Source organism: Zingiber officinale, chromosome 3A (assembly GCF_018446385.1).
Source record: "Zingiber officinale cultivar Zhangliang chromosome 3A, Zo_v1.1, whole genome shotgun sequence".
NCBI classification, from domain to species: Eukaryota; Viridiplantae; Streptophyta; class Magnoliopsida; order Zingiberales; family Zingiberaceae; genus Zingiber; species Zingiber officinale.
This window is the reverse complement of record NC_055990.1, coordinates 1244071-1266827: the sequence shown is the minus strand read 5'-3', so window position 1 is coordinate 1266827 and position 22757 is coordinate 1244071. Positions and strand designations below refer to the sequence as shown.

The window sequence follows — 22757 nt, the reverse complement described above, 5'->3', positions numbered from 1 at the left end:
TATCTAACCTTCCTTCTCTTCTCTTCCCTTTCCTCTCAAACCAAGTATACATGTTTGTTAATTAACAATCCCTCCATCCAAAATAAAGTGAATCTAAATACTTTACTTTCTCGTTCTTCTCTTCCCTTTAGTCAGTGAACGTTCCGGCTCTTCCTTTGGCTAGTCATCATTTTTGAATCAAAACTTTGGTAATTAATTCGATTGTACAGAGTGGAGCATGCATGGCGAGTAACGTATAACGTATTCTCGGGCTTGATTCTATTCCTCTGGACTCTCGCGATCTTTGCTAGGATTTGATTGTCATTGTGATATTACCGCTGCTTTCTTGTTCTCACATTATTCTTATTCGCACTTATCTTTCTGACTACTACTACACATATTTGTCTGAATAACTAGAAGTAGTTCATATTTGCATACACCAACTTCAGACCTATTTATTCTAAAAGGAAGAATAACTTACTTCATCTTCAACTGAAATAAGATCCAGAGCATTCACATATCCTCTTTTCTGCATTTTATTATGGAGATCATGCAACAATGCGTTGATCTTCTCAGATTCGCTGTGAGACTTATCCCGTACCATGCAAACATGAACTCTGTTTCTAACCTCAATCCAGCTACAACCTGGTTGCTTCCTAAGTCCTTTATCCTTCATCCTTAACCTAATTTTTATTGCATTCCATCTACCCTTCGAAGCATAGATGTTCGACAACAACATGTAAGATCCGGTATTGTTGGGCTCTGCTTCCATGAGCATCTTAGTTGCTAAATTCCCAATTTTAATATCCCCATGGACGTTACAGCCTCCAAGAAGCGCCCCCCAGACAGGGGGTGATGAAGGGCTAATATTTGGCCCTTTAATGAAACTTGAAGCTTCCTTAAGTCGACCTGCTCGACCACATAGGTCTACTAAGGAAGCATAATGATCTTCTCGCACCTGAATTGATGGATCATTCATCACGCACTTGAAAAGATTAAGCCCCTCATCAAACAAACTAGAGTGGCTACATGCTGAGAGCAATCCCACATACGTAACATCGTTAGGCTTGAATCCATGCAGGTGCATATTTTTGAATAGGTTCAGTGCTTCTTGGCCATTCCCATGATGAGCATATGCTGCAATCATTCCGTTCCAACACACCAAATCCTTTTGACCCGGCAACTCAAACAATTTTCTAGCTATAGCAATCTCACCGCACTTGGAGTACACAATCATGAGAGCAGAATTAACAGAAGGATCAAACTGAGAAATGGTTTTACTAACAATCTGATGGATTTGCTGTCCTTCTGCAAATGCTGCTAAATTGCTTGCTGCAGCCAAAACATTGGCAAATGTTGCTTGGTTTGGCTTGACACCAGCCATTAGCATTTCTAAGGACATCTTTAAAGCCATCTCATTCTGTTGATCTTCGATGCATCCTGTGATCATAGCAGTCCAAGTGACCACATTCTTCTCTTTCATCTCCTCGAATAAACCTGGTGCCCTGCTCAAATCTTTATTCTTTATAAACCCAGTAATCATTGTATTCCACGAAACTATGTCCCTCTCGGGCATCTTTACAAACAGCTCCAGAGCTTGATCAAGTCTGAGATTTTGGACATAACCTGATATCATGGCATTCCAGAAACCACATTTCTCTCCGGCATTCTATCAAATTGTGCGATAAGGCTGCAATCATTGAAGTCCACGATATCACATCCCTCTCGGGCATTTGGTCAAACAGCCGATATGCTTCATCTAAGCGACCAGATTGAGCCATAGCAATCATGATCGTATTCCAGGACACGACTTTCCGATCCTGCATGCTCGTGAACAGATGGAAGGCCTCATCGAGCTGGCCTTTCTCAGCATAGAAGGCGAGCATGGTGTTCCAAGAAATACAATTCTTCTCGGGCATGCGTTCAAAGAGCTCTTCGGCTTCGTTGACGTCCTTGTGGGGAATGGCTTGAAGCCGGTTGCCGGAGGCCGGGCAGAGAGGCGAGGAGTGAGCAAGGCAGGAGAGGCTGCGGCGGCCGAACAAGGCGGAGGAGGGGACATGAATATGTCTCCAGAGGCGGAGAGCAGACATGCACGACGGCAGTAGTAGCGGGCATACCGCCGCCACAGACATCGACCAGTCTCCATTCATTGCGCCGCCGCCGCCCCAACCCGGCCACTAATATCATTGAAAATTACTAAAATAGCTTCAAAAATTAGAATCTAAAAAATATATAAATATTAGAATATTACAAATTATTTTTAAATTATTTTTTAAAGAAAAATGTATTTGTTGAACTAGCAAATTTAAAATTAATTTTACAAGTATACTCGTAAAATTTAACAGGAAATAAAGAGATATAACAATGGATATGGGATGATTTATTTGAAAAATAATGAGTCATTTACTAAATATTTATGTTTTGATTGATATGAAAATGCAATATCAAAATTCAGATAATTGTGTGATTAATAGTAAGTAATTAAGAACAATTAACTATATTTATTAAATTAACTAATTAACTTAACTATATATATATATAATTATTATAAAAAGTGGCGATTGTCAAGTTTTAATAAATTCCTAATGTTAAGTCAAATTTACTAAGTCCTCCAAACTTATTCTACATGTATTGTGTCAAGCCTTCAAGCCACTAGATCAACAACTAATCAACTCAACTGTGCAAAATTATCCATAAGACAACTTACTCGTTTATTGAATTTAGAAGGATGAATTTTATAAAGAGAGAAAAAAAATATTATTTGATGATATATTTTTTAAAGGATGATCCTGTCCGAAAGCTGAATCAGCGGACGCAGGGTACGTGGCGCTTTCCGAGTCGCTGACGTGGATCTCTGACCGGTCGTATGGTCTTCCGGCGAACCTGCAAGGAAGCCGGGCCGGGAAGGGGTTCCCGACGACGACCCTCCAACGCTCAAGTCAGGCAAAGCTCAATAAGAAAGTGGCTCCAAGGATCGTAGAATGCGTACCTCCGGCGAAGGATGAGGACCTTTTTATAGGGTTGGGGAGAAGCGGGTGCACACATACCGAGGCGTACACGTGTCCTCAGCCCATACCCCAGTAAGGGCCTGTCAGTGAGCTTACCTGATCCCATACTGCTACAGTCCAAGCATGTCTTCGATGGGACAGCGGAATCCCCTATCGTAAGATTTGGAGTATGGCCTAAACGTGGAACATACCCGCTGTCAGAAAAAGATGTCCCTTGTCCTTTTCCCCTTTGCTTTCGGCCTGGCGTCCGGCCGGCCTGGTGTCCGGCCGGCCTGGCGTCCGGCCGGCCTGTGCTCCGAGCGTTCGGGCGGCTAGCCTCTGCCTTACGTCCGGCCGGACACATATGATGGTCTACTTGGAAGATTCTCGGTGATGTGCTTTGTGGAAACTGTTAGCAGTATGCTATCTCATGTTTCGGCCGAGCGTGCCCTCCGCTCGGCCTTACGATCCTATACCATGAGCGGTGGGGCCCAGCTTCCTGCTGGGGCGCCTTTTGCCATCAGTTAGACACCGGTCAGCCGGTCGGGCGTTCGACCCACACCTCTCCGGTCGGCCACTTGGCCCTTTGACTTCCACATGACGTTGACTCCCCAGAACGAGGGTCCCCTGTTCTTACCGCCGGATCACTTGCCTCCCCTTCAAGTCTAGTCGAAGGAGGCGATTAGTCCGACTGACTGGATTGCAAGTCTAGCCGGGCGGCGCCTTCGTGCCATTGTCCTCCGCTCGGCCTACCACAGGGATGGCCTTAAGGTTATTCAACAGCCACATTCCTTGGACCTCCTCGTAATCTACGCCAATCTTCGACATTAAGGCTGAGCATGCGCTCATTAAATGCTTCGAATGGCTGACTGCCACGTGGCGCACTGTCGTCATCGTACGGCGGCGACGGCGTGGTGCTTTGATGGGATCGAAGCGGTTCGAAATGGACGGTGCGATGCACGCTTTGATTTCCGTGACCTGGATCCAACGGTGGAGGCCGCCCGGCCTCCACCCTATAAAATCTTCATTCTCTCCTATCCCCCTCATTTGCTTTCACGATCTCTACCTTCGTCCCTGGTGTTTCGGTGCTCCGGCGATTCCATTCCTGCTCTCCGACGCTCTCCGGCGCCTCTTCCTTGATCCTTTTCCTCGCAGTAAGGATCTATATCTTTTCTTCCTTATTTCCGGTGTTTCCTCCGTATTTCTTTCCCCAGTTTCAATCCTTGGGGCCTTTTTTCGATTGTTGCCGCCTTTCTTCTACCTTTCCGCCTTTTTTATTCCTTCCGCTCGGATCATGGCTAGTTCTTCTCATCCTGAAGACCAGTCCCTCGGCCCATGGTACACCACCATGCAGTCCCGATTCGACCAGCGTGATTTTGATGTTCTAACAGACAATTTTGAAATCCTCGATGATTTTGAACTTCTTTTGGCCGGTCCCTCCGCTCGACCGCACAAGCCGCCGCGCGGAGCCTTCTGTGTCTTCCGCGACCAGTTTACCGCTGGTCTGCGTTTCCCTGTACATCCTTTCATTATCGATATTTGTAACTTTTTCGGTGTTCCGCTCGACAGTCTAGTACCCAACACTTTTCGCCTTCTCTGCGGAGTTGTTGTTTTGTTCAAAATCCACAACATCCCCCTCCGACTGGATGTCTTTTTTTATTTCTATTACCCCAAGCAATCCGAGCCGGGTACCTTCATGTTTCAAGCTCGGCCCGGCTTAGTCTTCTTTAACAAACTGCCTTCTTCCAATAAACATTGGAAGAAGTATTTTTTCTATATCCGTATGCCCGAGCAGGCCAATTTCCGGACCAAGTGGCAGGTCGACCTACCCCCCACTCCTGAGTTGAAGAAATTCAAGACCCGACCGGACTACCTCCATGCTGCAAACATGCTAGCCGGTCTACGGCTCGACATCAATAAGCTTCTTCACGAAGGAGTGATGTACATCTTCGGTCTGAGTCCCATACGGACTCCTCTTCCGACCGGCTTCGGTAAGAATTTTACTTGGGCGTTTGCTTTGATTGCTAACTGATTTTTCTCCTTTCCTTTGCAGCGGACATCGTCATGGAGTCGGTAATGACCGACATTTTGAAGAGAAAGGCGGCGGCGCTCGAAGCCGCGGCAGCAAAGGAGATGGAGGCGCTCGGCATCCAGCCGGTCGGCTCGCATGAAGGGGAGAGCGGGACTCATGCAGAGTCGGCCGCTCAGGCTTCTCAACAGCATGTGGCCAGCGGAGCCACTCCCAGCGGAGGACAAACTGTCCAAGAAGAAGGTTTCGCTCGGGAAGAGGGACAACCCGCCTCGAAGAGGCACCGAGTGGAAACTCCACTCCGCTCGGCTACCTCTGCCGTTCAACCGTCCGCCCGAGCTACTGCACATGTTTGCGGCAAGGCGCCAGAAGTCGAAGCTATTTCGTCTGATCGGACTCCTTTGGAATGGGACGAGCCGGAGGCCCCTATTGAAGCTATTCCGGTCAGCACCCTTCCGCCCGCTCGTCAACCAGTCAAGCGCTCAACCATTCATTCTCAGTTTTCGGCGCCGGCTTCTGATCCTCTTCCGACCGCCGGTCGGACGACCCCCGGTCATGGCCGCACTGTACGAGTCTCTCTTCATCTCCCGACTGAAGAGCTGCTTCCAGAGGCCGATCGTCCAACCGTGCCCGAGCACACCATCACCTTGAAGGGGCCCCTAGCTGAGATGTGGGCTGATGCTTAGGCGCGCGTCGCGCTGATCCCCCTTCGAAATTTGGCCAATAGCCATATGCAGGAGGTCACGGGGGTAAGTTTGTTTTCTTCAGTGTTTGGTATGAATTATCTCCGCTCGGCCACTAACAACTTCTAATTCTCTCGCCAGAGATGGGTGGAAGAGATAGCTGTCTCCAACCGCCTGGCGATGGTGGACGAGGAATTAAGACAACTGAAGGCGGTTAGCGGCCCGTCCGACTCTCAAGGCCCCTCGTATGCCGAGCTGCAAAAGGAGCTGAAGAAAGCTCAAGATTTGTTGGCGGCCGAGTAGAAAAAGACGACCGATCAGGCCCATGCCTTGGCCGAGTCCGAGCGACAAGTCAAGTCGCTCGACACAAAAATAACCTTGGCCACCACTCGAAAAAACACGGTCATTTCCGACTTGGAGAAGAAGAACGTGGAGGCTCGGGGCCTGGAGTTGAAGGTAAAAGAGCTGACGGAGCAGCTTGATAGAGAGAAGGCGGGCCGCTCGGCCGACGCGGAGAAACTTCAAAATCTGAATGAGGCCCTTACTGCCTCCTAGGCGGCTCTTAAAGAATATCAAGAGGCCGAGCCGAGTCGGGTCGCTGCCCTAAGACAGAGCTACATTCGCTCGCCTGAATTCTCGAAGAAATCTGCGAGCGGATGTACACAGCCTTCGACTTGGCTATAACCGCCACCACCACGTATCTGAAGTCTAAAGGTCTTCTTCCGGAGTCCACTACTATTCCGGCCGGCGATCAAGTGCGCTCCTGGACAACATCCCCAAGGACATTTATGATTACATTGAGTAGACGTCTGTATATGTAGTTAGGCCGCTAGGCCAAAAAATATCCCTTTTTGTACTTAGGCCGCCCGGCCTAAAGTTTTAATTTTAATGTAATGTTTTCCTTTCGCGTATTTTGTCCTTGTGCTAGTTAATATGTGTGTTGTCCGCTCGCCTATTATCACACCTCTGACATTCGAAAGAGATTTTTGCGAAGTACTTGGCGTTGCCCTTCCGCCCGGCTAAATATTTTGAATGCGTAACATTCCGCTCTGATAGCAGAGATCGCTCGCTAAAAGCTGACAAGTACCTTTGGGCTCTGAGCCGAGCAGGACGTAGAGTCGGTCGAACGATATTGACGGCGAGTTTCTCGGACACTTGCAGTCCTTTTTTATTTCCTTCTTCCGCTCCGAAAATTTATAGACGCCGGCTCGTCTCTCGATATTTAACGTCAGAGTTCGACGGTCTTCCGCTCGAAGGGTTTATAGACGTCGGCTCGTCTCTCGATATTTAACGTCGGAGCTCGACGGTCTTCCGCTCGGATGATTTATAGACGCCGGCTCGTCTCTCGATATTTAACGTCGGAGCTCGACGGTCTTCCACTCGGATGATTTATAGACGCCGGCTTGTCTCTCGATATTTAACGTCGAAGCTCGACGGTCTTCCGCTCGGCGGGTTTATAGACGCCGGCTCGTCTCTCGATATTTAACGTCGGAGCTTAACGGTCTTCCGCTCGGAGGGTTTATAGACGCCGGCTCGTCTCTCGATATTTAACGTCGGAGCTCGACGGTCTTTCGCTCGGATGATTTATAGACGCCGGATTGCCTCTCGATATTTAACGTCGGAGCTCGACGGTCTTCCGCTCGGCGGGTTTATAGACGCCTGCTCGTCTCTCGATATTTAACGTCGGAGCTCGACGGTCTTCCGCTCGGAGGGTTTATAGACGCCGGCTCGTCTCTCGATATTTAACGTCGGAGCTCGACGGTCTTCCGCTCGGGGGGTTTATAGACGTCGGCTTGTCTCTCGATATTTAACGTCGAAGCTCGACGGTCTTCCGCTCGGCGGGTTTATAGACGCCGGCTCGTCTCTCGATATATAACGTCGAAGCTCGACGGTCTTCCGCTCGACGGGTTTATAGACGCCGGCTCGTCTCTCGATATTTAACGTCGGACCTCGACGGCCTTCCGCTCGGAGGGTTTATAGACGTCGGCTCGTCTTTCGATATTTAACGTCGGAGCTCGACGGTCTTCCGCTCGGAGGGTTTATAGACGCCGGCTCGTCTCTCGATATTTAACGTCGGAGCTCGACGGTCTTCTGCTCGGATGATTTATAGACGCCGGCTCATCTCTCGATATTTAACGTCGAAGCTCGACGGTCTTCCGCTCGGATGATTTATAGACGCCGGCTCATCTCTCGATATTTCGGGGTGGGCGATTAGAGGAAGACTGCGGCAATCCCTGGTGTTATGCGTGTCCGTCCGGTGGAAGGAGCAGAACATCGGGGTCCATCTCTTCTTTGTCCTGGGCCGCTCGGCTGCTACTTCTTGGACCTGAGGTCTAGGATGAGCACGAATTGCTTCGGCCCGTGGTCCTCTGGGTGGCTGATGAGCAGCGTGTGGCTTCCGTTCGGCAGGAGGAGCCCGCTCGGCAGGAGTTTCTTTTTTCCGGGCCGCTTGCGCTTCCTCCACGTTAATGTATTCGTTAGCCCGGTGTAACATGTGGTCGTAGTCTCGGGGCGGCTTCCGAATGAGTGATCGGAAGAAATCCCCATCCACGAGGCCTTGTGTGAAGGCATTCATCATGGTCTCCGAGGTGGCCGTTGGAATGTCCATGGCCATTCTGTTGAACCGCTGGATGTAGGCTCGGAGCGATTCGCGGGCTTCCTGTTTGATGGCAAACAGACTAACACTGGTTTTTTGATAGCGCCGACTGCTTGCGAAGTGGTGGAGGAATGCCATACAGAAGTCTTTGAAGCTTGTGATAGATCCGTCCGGCAACCTCTGAAACTACCGTTGAGCCGATCCAGAGAGGGTGGTGAGGAAAACTCGACACTTCATCCCATCTGTGTATTGATGCAGGGTTGCAGTGTTATCAAATTTACCCAAATGATCATCCGGGTCGCTGGTTCCATTGTACTCGCCGATCGTCGGAGGCACGTAGTGCTTGGGCAGAGGGTCTCGTAGAATAGCCTCTGAAAATTGACGATTAATCCGCTCGGGCGATGCGTCCGCTCGGGGGGCTTTCCCTTTTCTGTCGTCTCGTCTAGGCATTTCATCCGAAGAAGATCCTCGATCTCGATCAGTTGCTGCGGCTTCAGGGGTGCGGAATAGGGCCCGATGGAATGCAGCGGTGGCCTGTGGTGCTTCCGCTCGGCCACCAGATGCTGACGTTGCTTGCTGCTCCGGTCGCTCGGCTGGTACCTTCTGTTTTTGCTCCACAAGCTTGGCGGCCCTCAACTTGATTAGAGCGTCGAGTTCCTCCGTGGAAAGCGTCACCGTGTGTTGTCGTCCAGCTTCGTCCATTGCTTGCGCTCGGATGCAGGAGCGTTCCCACAGACGGCGCCAAATTGATCCTGTCCGAAAGCTGAATCAACGGACGCTGGGCACGTGGCGCTTTCCGAGTCGCTGACGTGGATCTCCGACCGGTCGTACGGTCCTCCGGCGAACCTGCAAGGAAGCCGGGCCGGGAAGGGGTTCCCGGCGACGACCCTCCGACGCTCAAGTCAGGCAAAGCTCAACAAGAAAGTGGCTCCAAGGATCGTAGAATGCGTACCTCCGGCGAAGGATGCGGGCCTTTATATAGGGCTGGGGAGAAGCGGGTGCACACATACTGAGGTGTACACGTGTCCTCAGCCCATACCCCAGTAAGGGCCTGTCAGTGTGCTTACCTGACCCTATACTGCTACAGTCCAAGTATGTGTTCGATGGGACAGCGGAATCCCCTGTCGTAAGATTTGGAGTATGGCCTAAACGTGTAACATACCCGCTGTCAGAAAAAGATGTCCCTTGTCCTTTTCCCCTTTGCTTCCGGCCTGGCGTCCGGCTGGCCTGCGCTCCGAGTGTCCGGCCGGCTAGCCTCTGCCTTACGTCCGGCCGGACACATATGGTGGTCTACGTGGAAGATTCTCGGTGATGTGCTTTGTGGAGACTGTTAGCAGTATGCTACCTCATGTTTCGGCCGAGCGTGCCCTCCGCTCGGTCTTACGATCCTGTACCATGAGCGCCGGGGCCTAGCTTCCTGCTGGGGCGCCTTTTGCCATCAGTTAGACATCGGTCAGCCGGCCGGGCGTTCGACCCACACCTCTCCGATCGGCCACTTGGCCCTTTGACTTCCACGTGGCGTTGACTCTCCAGAACGAGGGTCCCCTGTTCTTACCACCGGATCAAAGGACATAAGTCAAACTCACCTCTATTTTTTAAAATCATGAAAATATATCATTTTTTATTTTTTTTATCAAAAAAATATCTCACTTCATCATAAATACATATATAATTACTCAATTTCTGATGAGGTGAGATATCTTTTTTGATAAAAAAAATAAAAAAAAATATGGTCGTTACATTCTAATGGCTAGCTACAAGTCGACTAATCATCATACTAGTCGACTGTTGAGCAAACAGTAGCCTCCCAGCTTACTGTTTATCAACCACCAGTCGACTGGTATATGCACTAGTCGACTTGTAAACCCTAAACTAGAGTTTTTCCCCCAGTACACTCACAATACTCGTCATCACCCGCACAACTCTCAACCTTACCTTCTAACCTCCTCCATCATCCTTGCGCCCCTCATATGTCTCCCTATCCTTCATGTTTTGCATTCAGGAGCTTTTATCGTCCTTGTCCTTGTTGTTGGATCTTTCATTACCAAGAGCTACGCTCCGGGACTTCCAACCTCGCTAAGTCACACTTGGACTTACGTTGCCAAGACTACATGCTTGGACTTACACCGCCAAGACTCACCCTTGGACTTTTCCTTTTGCAAAGATTCCACTTGGACTTTTACTTTTGTCAAGATCACACTTGGACTTTCTTTGTTGTACATGCATCCTGCATACTCACAATGCATATCAAATACAACAATAAACATAATTTAAATATTTACCCAAATATCGAAAAACCTAGAGTCACATATATTGCTCCAACAACAACCATGTTGCTCCTATTACTGCATATATACATAGCTCACGCTCCCTTTCATCCAACCACTTCTCCTATGCTTGTTCTTATGTATGATGATGGATCGCCATCGAGCCACTACATGTCTCTCGCTCCTCCTATGTGTTGTTGCTGCCGTCTCTGCCAATGCCCAGTCTCCGACGGTTGCACCCTCCTGCTCCTGTGCCCATTCATCCCTCACCCATTCCGGTGGCTGCTCCCTCCGCCGTCGCCATCGACGTTACACCTCTGGTTTCTGCCTCGGCAACAACTCCTCCCATTATGCTCGTAACTATCGCCGCCGCCGCCCCACTATGGTGTCATCGGTTGCTACCCTCATTATCCCCTCAACTCCAATCCTCACCACAGTGTCATCAATGCCGTCAAACACACCTACCCCCACGGTGAGCAAGAAGAAGAAGAAGAAGAAGGGAAAGAGAGTCGTTGCTCTCATTCCTAGTTCCCCAGCCTCGCTTGTCGCATCACTGACCAAGGCTGCCTCTCCCGGGCCGAGTGTCGTTGCTAATCAAATGGTACGTCGGTGTCTATATTTACCCTTTGTTTGGGAGGAGGTGAGGGATGGGGTAAAGTAGGGGAAGGGGAACTTTTAACCTCATTTAGGAAGGAGTGTGTTAAGGAGGTGATGGGAAAGGAAGGATCAACGTTAACCTAGGAAAAGACGTCAAATTTCTTACATCCCAAATCAAAGTATAAAGAAGGAGAATGGAAATCCAAAAAAAATATTCCAATTCTATCCCTGTCTCGACAACGTCAGCCCCGACCTTCTTTAGTGGGTCGCAAGGGTGATGATGTTGACGCCGACTACAGTGGAGGAGGCGACGTCGACTACAGTGGAGGAGGTGACGCCGATGGCAACAGCTTGCAAAGGTGATGCACGAACCCGCAATGGCGGAGACGACAACTAAGGCGACGCCGATGCCAGCGGCTTGCAAAGGGGATGCACGAACTCGTAATGGTGCTGATGACGACTACGAAACAGTGGAACCACGGACAGTGTCCATCATTGATCGTGGGTGGATAGCAAATAATGAAGGAGATGACGCAAATGCCAACGGCTTGTGAAGGGGACACGCAAATCGATGATAATAAAACAGCAGTGGTGAGTATGCTAGCAAGGAAATAAGAGCTTCGTCAAATAAGGAATAAGTGTTTGACATAGTTAAAACTATAATTTTAATTTTTTTTAAATAATGAATTAATTCAAATCATTCTAACTTAAAATAAATAGTTTAATTAAACTTTCTTAAACCTCAATCGGATGGATGGTAATTATATAACTTATATATTGAACTTCCCTTTCCTCTCAAATAAGGTACATCATCCCAAATAAGGTAAACATAAATACTTTACTTCTCCTTTCTTTCCCTTCCTTCTCTTTCCTTTAATTAATAAACCTTCTCACACCCAATCTCAATAGATGCTTATACTACATTGATGCGCCACCATTTTTGAATCAAAACTTTGACAATTAATAGGATTGTACAGAGTGGAGCATGCACGGCGAGTAACGTGTTCTCGGGTTTGGCTCTACTCCTCTGGGCTCTCGCGATCTTTGCTAGGATTTGATTGTCATTGTGATAATACCGCTGCTTTCTTGTTCTCATATTATTCTGAATCGCACTTATCCTTCTGACTACTACTACATATATTTGTCTGAAATAACTAGAAGTAGTTCATATTTGCATACAACAGTTAACTTCAGACCTATTTATTCTAAAAGGAAGAATAACTTACTATATCTTCAACTGAAATAAGATCCAGAGCATTAACATATCTTTTTTTTTTTGCCGCATTTTATTATGAAGATCATGCAACAATGTGTTGATCTTCTCAGACTCGCTGTAAGACTTATCGCGTACCATGAAAACATGAACTCTGTTTCCGACCGCAATCCAGCTACAACCTGGTTGCTTCTTAAGTCCTTCATCCTTAACCTAATTTTTGCTGCCTCATTCCATCTGCCCTTCGAAGCATAGATGTTCGACAACAACATGTAAGATCCGGCATTGTTGGGCTCTGCTTCCATGAGCTTCTTAGCTGCTAAATTCCCAATTTTAACATCCCCATGAATGTTACAGCCTCCAAGAAGCGCCCCCCAGATAGAGGGTGATGCAGGGCTAATATTTAGCCCTTTGATGAAACTCGAAGCTTCCTTAAGTCGCCCTGCTCGACCACATAGGTCGACTAAGGAAGCATAATGATCTTCTCGCACCTCAATTGATGGATCATTCATCATGCAGTTGAAAAGATTAAGCCCCGCATCGAACAAACCAGAGTGGCTGCATGCTGAGAGCAATCCCACATACGTAACATCGTTAGGCTTGAATCCATGCAGGTGCATATTTTTGAATAGGTTCAGTGTTTCTTGGCCATTCCCATGATGAGCATATGCCGCAATCATTCCGTTCCAACATACCAAATCCTTTTGACCCAGCAACTCAAACAATTTTCTAACTACAGCAATCTCACCGCACTTGGAGTACACATTCACGAGAGCAGAATTAACAGAAGGATCAAACTGGGAAAATGTTTTGCTAACAATCTGATGGATTTGCTGTCCTTCCGCAAATGCTGCTAAATTGCTTGCTGCAGCCAAAACATTGACAAATATTACTTGGTTTGGCTTGACACCAGCCATTAGCATCTCTAAGAACATCTTTAAAGCCATCTCATTCTGTTGATCTTCAATGCATCCTGTGATCATAGCAGTCCAAGTGACCACTGACCACATTCTTCTCTTTCATCTCCGCGAATAAAACTCGTGCCCTGCTCAAATATTTATTCTTTATAAACCCAGTAATCATTGTATTCCATGAAACTATGTCCCTCTCAGGCATCTTTACAAACAGCTCCAAAGCTTGATCAAGTCCGAGATTTTGGACATAACCTGATATCATGGCATTCCAGGAAACCACATTTCTCTCCGGCATTCTATCAAACAGAGCTCGAGCTTCATCAACCCTCTCATTGTGCGATAAGGCTGCAATCATTGAAATCCACGATATCACATCCCTCTCGGGCATTTGGTCAAACAGCCGATATGCTTCATCTAAGCGACCAGATTGAGCCATAGCAATCATGATCGTATTCCAGGACACCACATTCCGATCCGGCATTCTCGTGAACAGATGGAAGGCCTCATCGAGCTGGCCTTTCTCAGCATAGCAGGCGAGCATGGTGTTCCAAGAAATACAATTCTTCTCGGGCATGCGTTCAAAGAGCTCCTCAGCTTCCCTGATAAGCTTCGACCGAGCGTAGCCGGATAGCATGGCGGTCCAGGTGACTACGTTCTTCTGTGCGTCCGCACGCTCGAAGAGCGCCCTTGCCTCGTGGAGCATGCCGCACCTTATGTAGCCGGAGATGATTGAGGTCCAGGAGATGACGTCCTTGTGGGGTGTTTTGTCGAACAGTTGGCGAGCGTCGAACATCCTTCCCTGACGACTGAGGGGAATGGCTTTGTTCCGGGTGCAAGAGGGGAATGGCTTGAAGCCGGTTGCCGGAGGCCGGGCAGAGAGGCGAGGAGTGAGCAAGGTAGGAGAGGCGGAGGAGGGGACATGAATATGCCTCCAGAGGCGGAGAGCGGACATGCACGACGGCAGTAGTAGCGGGCATACCGCCGCCACAGACATCGACCAGTCTCCATTCATTACGCCGCCGCCGCCGCCGCCGCCGCCGTCCCAACCCGGCCAAAATTACTAAAATGGTTTCAAAAATTAGAATCTTAAAAATATATAAATATTAGAATATTAAAAATTATTTTTAAATTGTTTTTTTAAAGAAAAATGCATTTGTTGAACTAGTAAATTTAAAATTAATTTTACAAGTATACTCGTAAAATTTAACAGGAAAGAAAGAGATAAAACAATGAATATGGGATGATTTATTTGAAAAATAATGAGTCATTTACTAAATAATTGTGTGATTAATAGTACGTAATTAAGAACAGTTAACTATATTTATTATATTACAATTATTATAAAAGTGGTGATTGTCAAGTTTTAAAAAGTCCTCATGTTAAGCCAAATTTATTAAGTCCTCCAAACTTGTTCTGCACGTATCGTGTCAAGTCATAAATTTAATTAATTTTGGAATGTGTATTATATTATATCTTTAATTGCTAAACTCAGTTAACTGTGGATCGAATTATAGATATTCACCTGATAATTTAAATATTTTACCGTAGTCCAGTCCGAGGACATTATGAAACCATCAAACTACTAGATCAACAATTAATCAACTCAATTGTGTAAAATTATGTAAAATTATCCATAAGACAATTTACTCATTTAGTGAATTCATAAGGATAAATTTTATAAAGAGAAAAAAATATTATTTCATGATATATTTTTTAAAGGACATAAGTCAAACTCACCTTTATTTTTTAAAATCATAAAAATATATCATATTTTGATTTTTTTTTATCAAACAGATATCCCACTTCATCATCAACACATATATAATTGCTTGTACCCATTTTATCTTCCGTCTTCGAGATGTATTATAACCGTTATGAAATTGTAAAACCTATCAATTAAATATATTTAAAAACATTCATATTATAATAGAGCTATGATTTAAAATTATTATAATATGAATGCAATCTTTTTATTTATCATTCATTCTTTAACTGTTATAACTGTTATAGGCTCTTAATTTAAAATTTAGATGAAAAATATAAGTGAAAAATAATAATAATAATAATAATAATAATAAGATAATTATAAATTAGATAAAATAATCTTTATAATTTATTTATTAATATTGTATTAGAAAGCAATAATACTTTCTAGTAGATAAATATTTATTAGTGAACTGATAATATTTTTCAATCCTTTGCTTTATTGTGATCTAGGACTGTAAATAAATTGAACTGAGTTAAATAATAAAAAACTTGAACTCGGGCTCAGTTTGTTATCCTTAAATTTAGATTCGGTTCGAATTCGATTCGAATTTTAATTCTTAGGTCCAAATTTAATTTATAATAAAATTAAATAGTTTGGGTTCAACTTAATCTCACCTCAATCAGAAAAAATCTTATTTAAAAATTAAATGAACCTAATTTAAATTTATTTAATATATATATATATATATATATATATATATATATAATCTCCAAATAAATATGTTCACGAGTCTATTAATAAATAGATTAATCTCTAAATAAATATATTCATGAGTACACAAATTAAATATTATTAAGCTCGGGTGCAATTCAATAAATATGGTTAGCTTCAAACTTGGCTCGTTAATCCAATGAATTTTTTTTCTAAGCAAAGATCCTAAAAACTCGAGCGTCGTTGACACCGCTACTCGATCTCGGCGGAGCGCACTTTCCAGAAGAAACGAGACGTCGCGATCGGATGACTTTCGCAATCGCCTTCCTCTCTTTCTCGCTCTCCGCTCCGGCCCTATCCTCGTCTACTGCCCCCCTCCTCCATCTCCATCCTCGCTCCCTTCGCCTTCAGATGGCGCCGCTCGTTCATCGCTCCTTCGGCTCCGTCAGCGGATTCCCACGGAAGATTCGCTTGTGAGTTTCATTTCTCTGCCCTTGCTTGTCTGATCTTTGTCTCGTTAGGTTATTCTTAATGTAGTTTGTTCGACTAGCTTCTGAATAATTGATAGTTGATGGCTTGTGATCTCTCTCCGTTGTTGATTTCTTCGGTTTAGATGATTCGAGGATTATACTATCAACATAATATTCCTTAACGCAAATTCTTCTCCTGTTTTCTTCTCGAAGAATCCAAATCTTGTGAAATATTCACTTTATATAGGAATCGGCAACTTGTATCTGTGGAGATTGAACATGGAATATCCATTAGCGTTTTTGACTTGTTATTTATTGTACTAGAACTAGAGGCACTGAGTTAAATCCCGTTAAATGTATATCAAGTTGGCCCACTTTTAGGTTTATAATTTTTTTTTTTTTATTCTCATTTGACGGTTTCTATGGTAAGATATAGCATGTTCCAAATTGTATACTAATTTTTTACTTATAGAGCTTGTAAGTAACTATGTTGGGAATATTGCAGCTAAAACAACAATTAAATCCATGAAACCTGACCATTTATCTTTTGTTATCTTACTATTTTATGCAGGAGCTATCCTCGGTCTTTCAATTCACCTGATATATTAGGATCTTCCTCCCCGGTAAGTCTAAATCTTATCTTCTTTTTAATTTTGATGTTTGATCATGATTATATGCCTAGTATGAAGCAGTAAGATCTGTATTAGCTGATATTCTTTCAGTAAATCAAGAGGACAATGCTACATTGAACTTATCATTTCAGAACATATTTATTCTAGTTTTTCTAATAACGGATTTCAATATGTCAAATGTTATGTAGGCATACTACAAGGAAGCTTAGTGGATTTCTTTCTCATTATATTTGCTAAACTTTGATAGTTTTTTATGGCCATTCAACCTATAAAATAGAACAACTACTTTTTCTAGTATCTCCTAAAAATGTGATGATTCAAAGACTGATTGCTAAGCTAGTAAATTTTGACCTTCAAATTCTTATTTTGGTGAAAGTGATGGAAGAGATACAAACATGTTAAGGTAAGAGTCATGAATTTGATGTTCTTGTTAGTAGAACAGATTATATTGGCTTTCTCTTCTATTACACCAAACATTTGATAGTGCTAGACTCTACATTTCTTAATCTCTTGAATAATCTTTGATAGATCTCTGATCAAGATGACTCACTCCCGATGCCCATAGTTCATATGGATCAAGATTCTGATGCTTATGCCACAACTGTGCAACTTAGCTCTGGGGACCATTTAGGAGCACTAGTTGCCAAGGTAATGCTCTTCCATTTCCTACTACAATTTATTAATGGAATTTTATATAGAAGTATAAACTACTCCAGTTAGGTAGAATTCTACTTCTGCTATTGTGTATACTTATTTATGATAGTATAAATAGATTAAACTCAAAATTTTTGTTGTGGAGAGGAAGTCTGAAAACTAAAGATAAGTGGAACAGAATTTGGCATATGAAATTTAGCTTTAAAAATAATACAAGCAAGGACTAGAGAAGCATTAAATGAATTTTACACAAGAATTTTAGATATTTGGATCTTTTATTCAATAAAAAGTTGCAATAAAAATGCATTTAAATTATGTTATGTTCTCCTTGAGACAAGGAAAATTTTGTAAGATTTTAGTATGACCCACAATTCTTTATACATCAGTATTGAATGTTGATAATTAGGAAATATGTGGAAAACATAATAAAGATGAGAATGTTAAGATGAATACTTGAGGCTATTAAATAAAATAATACCTAAGAATACTTTCTCTAATACCACTTGCCATAGGTCAATCCCTTAAAATCCATGCGACTCTTTAGTGTGAACATTCTCAAGGGCAATTTTTGCATTGCAGTGACTTTAACTTCTACAAGGCAAATTGAGTACTAGGTTACTTGTAAATTGCTGTAAACAACCATATGACTATTTGATTAACTAAATTTCTTCTCACATAAGGGAAAGCTCTTGTTAAACCAAAAGTATTGCATGGCAAAGTATGGCTTGGAAAAGCTAACGCTTTGTGAAGTGAAAGTTTTCCTTGGCAATTGGACCCACCATAAGATCCACTTGGGTGCTAAGTGGTTGGACCAATTAGGTGTCTTCACTAGATGATAAAGAGAAAGAAAACAGGATAAGATGAGATGGACATGATGAAATACAACGATAGTTTTAATAGTCAAACAAGCGGAACTGAATAGAGTTCAAGGATTAAAGTTTTGACCCAATTCTGACTATAGGCCAGAGATTTGGAGTAGAATTGTTCCATTTCAATTACACATCACTTGCTCAGAGGAGGGGGAGTACGAGGAGAGGATGAGGCAAATGAGGCAGAGCAAGAGGAGGAAGAGATTGATGAGGTGGTAGAGAAAGAGGTGGAGGTGGCAAATAGGAAAAAAAATATATACCTCAAAGAAACGTATGGGAACTTTAGTCTTATTTGCTGCTCCCTAAGGAGTAAGGCAGATCTTATCACAACATGAAATGTGGAGAATGAAGGTGGAGCTTCTTGTGGTCTTGTCAAGGGCTCAGGCCATCTAAGAGGAAGCAGGTGAAGCTTGTTGCAACCATGTCGAGGGCTTGGGGCATCCTGGAGGACCAGGCAGAGCTTCTTGCGATTGTGTTGGGGACACAGGGCGTTTCAAAGGAGGAAGGTAGAGCTTCTCATGTCAACGATCTAAATATTACTAGTGATTTAAATTACATAAATTTAATAGATGGATAAGACTCATTTAATCAATCTTGAGCTGTGTGAATAATCTGTGAGCTTCTTTGTTGAAAAGTATATAGTTGAAGTTGTTGCCAAGGTTTTGGGATAGTCTCATCCTTATCATTTGGTTTTGATTTGCATTTCCTTTCTCTTACATTACAAACGGATCTTAAGCAATTATCTGCTTATGAAAATGTCTAGTGGCTCAATTGGTATGGGTTTTAAATTTATTCTCAAGGCCTTTGTGGTTCAAACCCGTCTTCATCATTTCTTTTACGTTAACAAAATAGATATCTTTGCATTTTCTATTTTATATGTAAATAATTCAAACTAATACAGCCATGAAGTCATATTTAGTTAAAACAATAAATTTTTAAATATTTATATGTATCTTTTATTAACTATTTAAACAAGAAAAACTTGTTCACCAGCATTGTTCATGAAGTTCCAATAAACATTGTTCATCAACAATATTGAAACGTGTTCACTTATCTTGTCAAACAACAATAACCAAGTTGTTAACAAACTAAGTGTGCTAAGCCGACCCACGAACAATTGATTCATTTAAATCTTATTTTGCATGTATGAGATTTTTATTTGGAAATACTATATCTATTTACTCAAGTTCTTATTAGTAATTATCTAGAATCTTTCTAAATATGTATACAAATAGCATGTAACACTTTCTATAGTTGGCTCTTTCTGTGTCTTTCTTGTTATTGACATATCTCAAAGTTATTATTTTTTACTTCAGTTTGTCCGATGAGGTGTATCTTGGTTGTTTATGCAGTTGTATATTGTATACTTGAGAGAGAAGAAGCATGAGAATCCAGAGCATGTCACTGACTCACACCTAGATATGCTCACTTGTCTCCTTGGAAGGTACCCAACTCAACTATAGAAATTCAAATTGCAATAGAATCTTGGATTCTATATTTTAACTGATTGGTATCTTCTTCGACAGCAAAAAGGATGTCCTGACTTCTATGGTTTACAGTTACAAGCATGTCATCTCAGGCTTTGCAGCTATGCTTACAGAAGAGCAAGCAAAACAATTAGCAGGTCACTTCGCCTTCTGTTTTTTGAATCGGATTAAACACAACAAATGACTAATTAACTGAGTTAATTAATGAATATTGCAGAGTCACCTGACGTGATCAGTGTATAGCCGAACAGAAACTACGAGCTACAACCAACATGGAGCTGGGATTTTCTGGAGGTGCAGTATGATCATCCGACTCAACTCCTCGAGAAGAGCAACTATGGAGATGGCACCATCACAGGAATCGTTGATACAGGTCTCTCTGTGAACTCCCATTCTCTGGATATTTATGAACATACATAGATTAAGTAGATTTAATGGATAATAAAATGAAGGAAATGGAATAGAATGATAATATTCTTTTATAGGGATATGACCGGAATCCAAGAGCTTCGACGATGACGGCTATCGAGTGATACCATCATGGTGGAAAGGCGTGTGCCAGGTCAGCGACGCCTTCTGTAAGGCCCATTTAATTTGGATGTTTAGATTAGGAAATAAGTTCTTTAAAGGTTAGATCGTGGATTGTCAAAAGCAAGGGGTAAACCGGTGTTGAAGGAACACAATAATTATTGTTTTAAATAAAAATATATATGTGAGTGATGACGTCAAGTAAAATAGGGTTTAAGCAAATTTAGTTTGGGATGAGGGTGATCTTCTAAAAAAAATTAGTAGAGCCTTAAGATAGTACCTAATTAAGTCACAGACCGGATTAAGGAGGTGGGCTTGCTAAGGGTACTTGGAGCCCAATTAATGGGAGAGGGGTTAATGCCCTAAAGGGAGGGGAAAAGGAGGAGAGGGTGCGATTGTTTCATTGGCTGGGCAGGAGCATTTTGTCGGCAATTCTCGTGTGGGGAGCAACGACAACGAAGGTTTCTTCCCAAGGGTAGGAGCTTCCAACAGCAAGGAAGGCAAGTAGATTCTTCTAGTAGGTACGAATGAGTGTTCTGGTATGGTTGCGAGATGAATCAGGGGCTATTCCTGTTAGGGCACCGAGGTTTATGTTTTCTATCTCGTTTCCTCTTATTCCTGCTGCGGATTTGGGTGAGGTTGTTCGGTTTTGATGATTGTATGGCTTTCTTGTAATGGGAGTTGTTTCCATTGAATCGGATTTGGGTGTTGTAGCTTGTGGTTGTTTGATTCATGCGCTGCTTCTATGATGTTTCCCTTTCTTTGTTTGCTGATCGGGTTTTGATAGGTAGAGATTCGGAATGGTTTCAGTTGCTGGATTGAACAAGATTTGATGCATGGGTTGTGAGATGCTTTGTTTTTGTGTTGGCTTCAGCTGTCTGGGTAAATTGGAGTAGCTATAATCTGCTCCAGAAATGAGCTTTGAAGTCTGGAGGAGATGAATGTGTAGCTTAGTGTGTGTGTTGTTTTGGTTCTGGTTTGTAGTCATGCTCTATAAAGGTTTTGGGTGTAGTTAACAGAAGTAGGTAATAATGATTTAGTTTGTTTCATGCTCTGCTTGGGTTAATAATACCATGTGCTATAGATGCCATGCTCAAACTTTTCTTTGATTTAGTTTGGAACAGATTTAATAGAATATGAACTTATGATGCTTAAGTAATTGTTCTCCCATTATATACTCAAGTTATTTGGATTGAATATGCATTGTCTGCAATTCCAACTAGATCACTTCCTAAATGTCAGTAGATGAACAATGCATAAATTTCTTGTGTGTTAAGATATGTTTAAATCGTATTTTCTCTAAATGGTTAACTAGATGAATATGTGCAAGTGGTAACAGTACGGGATGGAGCTCCTGGGATGAGCTCCGGAGAGGGCTTTTCCAACCATGAAAGATAAGGAAATGTAAATGACTACATATAGATGATTCATGTTCTCGTAGGAGGTACCTTTCAACGGGTCATGAATAACGGGTCATGAATAAGAACTAAAAGAATGTGCTCTAAATAAGGTTGCCACAATTGCATCATATTTATTCTTAGTAAGTAACCATGATTATAGCTAATTTGTACATGACTGCTAATTAAATATGTAAAACCAATGCTTAAAGTTATCTGTACATACCTTCCACTTTATACGTTAGGGTCAAGCATATGTTACCTTCCACTTTATATGTTAGGGTCAAGCATATGTTCTGTAAGTAACTTCCACCCATATTTGCTTAGACCATGGCTATAGTTAACTGTATGTAACATCTATTTAGCTATGCTCAAGTTTACTTTGGAGAGGGTTGACTCAAACTCAATCATTTCCAGTTGCAATTTCGCTATCCTACACCTGTTTTGTATCTATTCAAGGAATATACTTGCTGAGTTCATTGACTCAACATAAATGTTGTAGGTGCGAATGATGATACAAGGGAGGTGTTGGGGAACGAGGAGGCGGGATAGTCGAGGAGATGGAATGAAATGCAAAGCACGCTGTCCGGAGGTCCCTAGGGGAATGTTAATAAATTTTGTTCCTGATTCGTTATGTTAAAATGAGTTGGAGACTATGTGCTTGTTTTGTTCGGAGTCTTATGAATTTTCGTTGAAAAGTTTATGTTGAGTTTGAGGTTCATATGTGATACAAACTTTCTTGAGTCAATGGTGAATGTGAGTTTTATTGCTTTGGAGGTCGGATCAAGGGGGTAAGAGTCATTTCAGTTGGTATCAGAGCAGTCATTCCCAAATGACAGTATGCGCATGCAATTTCTTCAAGACTCGGGTACTTCCGCCTTTAAGTCTGGAAGATTTAGATTTACCTTTCTAAGTTATAGTCATAAATTTAGCTATATTTATGTTCATATACAACAGTGAGGTTGGTGGATAGAACAACCAATTTTTGGTTGAACTTACTGAGCTCATGCAAGAACAGAGTTGAATTCACGGGGGC

At 43.1% G+C, this 22757-nt stretch overlaps 1 protein-coding gene and 2 pseudogenes across 2 annotated transcripts; 1 reads left to right on the top strand and 2 right to left on the bottom strand.

The window, feature by feature from the left end:
* Positions 1-202: 202 nt before the first annotated feature.
* On the bottom strand, positions 203-2342 carry LOC122050945 (annotated as a pseudogene).
* Positions 2343-12092: 9750 nt separating this feature from the next.
* On the bottom strand, positions 12093-14312 carry LOC122050944 (annotated as a pseudogene).
* Positions 14313-15892: 1580 nt separating this feature from the next.
* Positions 15893-22502, top strand: LOC122050948. 2 transcript variants are annotated; one of them, XM_042611822.1, is made up of 7 exons: positions 15893-16157; positions 16726-16777; positions 17315-17434; positions 19662-19753; positions 19836-19933; positions 20014-20169; positions 22224-22502. In XM_042611822.1, the coding sequence occupies exons 1-6, from the start codon at positions 15991-15993 to the stop codon at positions 20037-20039; spliced, it is 555 nt and encodes a 184-aa protein (XP_042467756.1). In that variant the 5' UTR covers positions 15893-15990; the 3' UTR covers positions 20040-20169; positions 22224-22502. The 2 variants fall into 2 exon arrangements, with proteins under 2 accessions (XP_042467756.1, XP_042467757.1); XM_042611823.1 differs by lacking the exons at positions 19662-19753; positions 19836-19933; positions 20014-20169.
* The last annotated feature ends 255 nt before the right edge of the window (positions 22503-22757 follow it).

Excerpts from the sequence above, each read along its gene's own strand:
- LOC122050948 (XM_042611822.1), top strand. The coding sequence starts at position 15,991 with ATGACTTTCGCAATCGCCTTCCTCTCTTTCTCGCTCTCCGCTCCGGCC. Across the intron at positions 16,158-16,725 it reads TTCCCACGGAAGATTCGCTT|GAGCTATCCTCGGTCTTTCA; the intron begins GTGAGTTTCATT and ends TATTTTATGCAG. Across the intron at positions 19,934-20,013 it reads GCAAGCAAAACAATTAGCAG|AGTCACCTGACGTGATCAGT; the intron begins GTCACTTCGCCT and ends TGAATATTGCAG.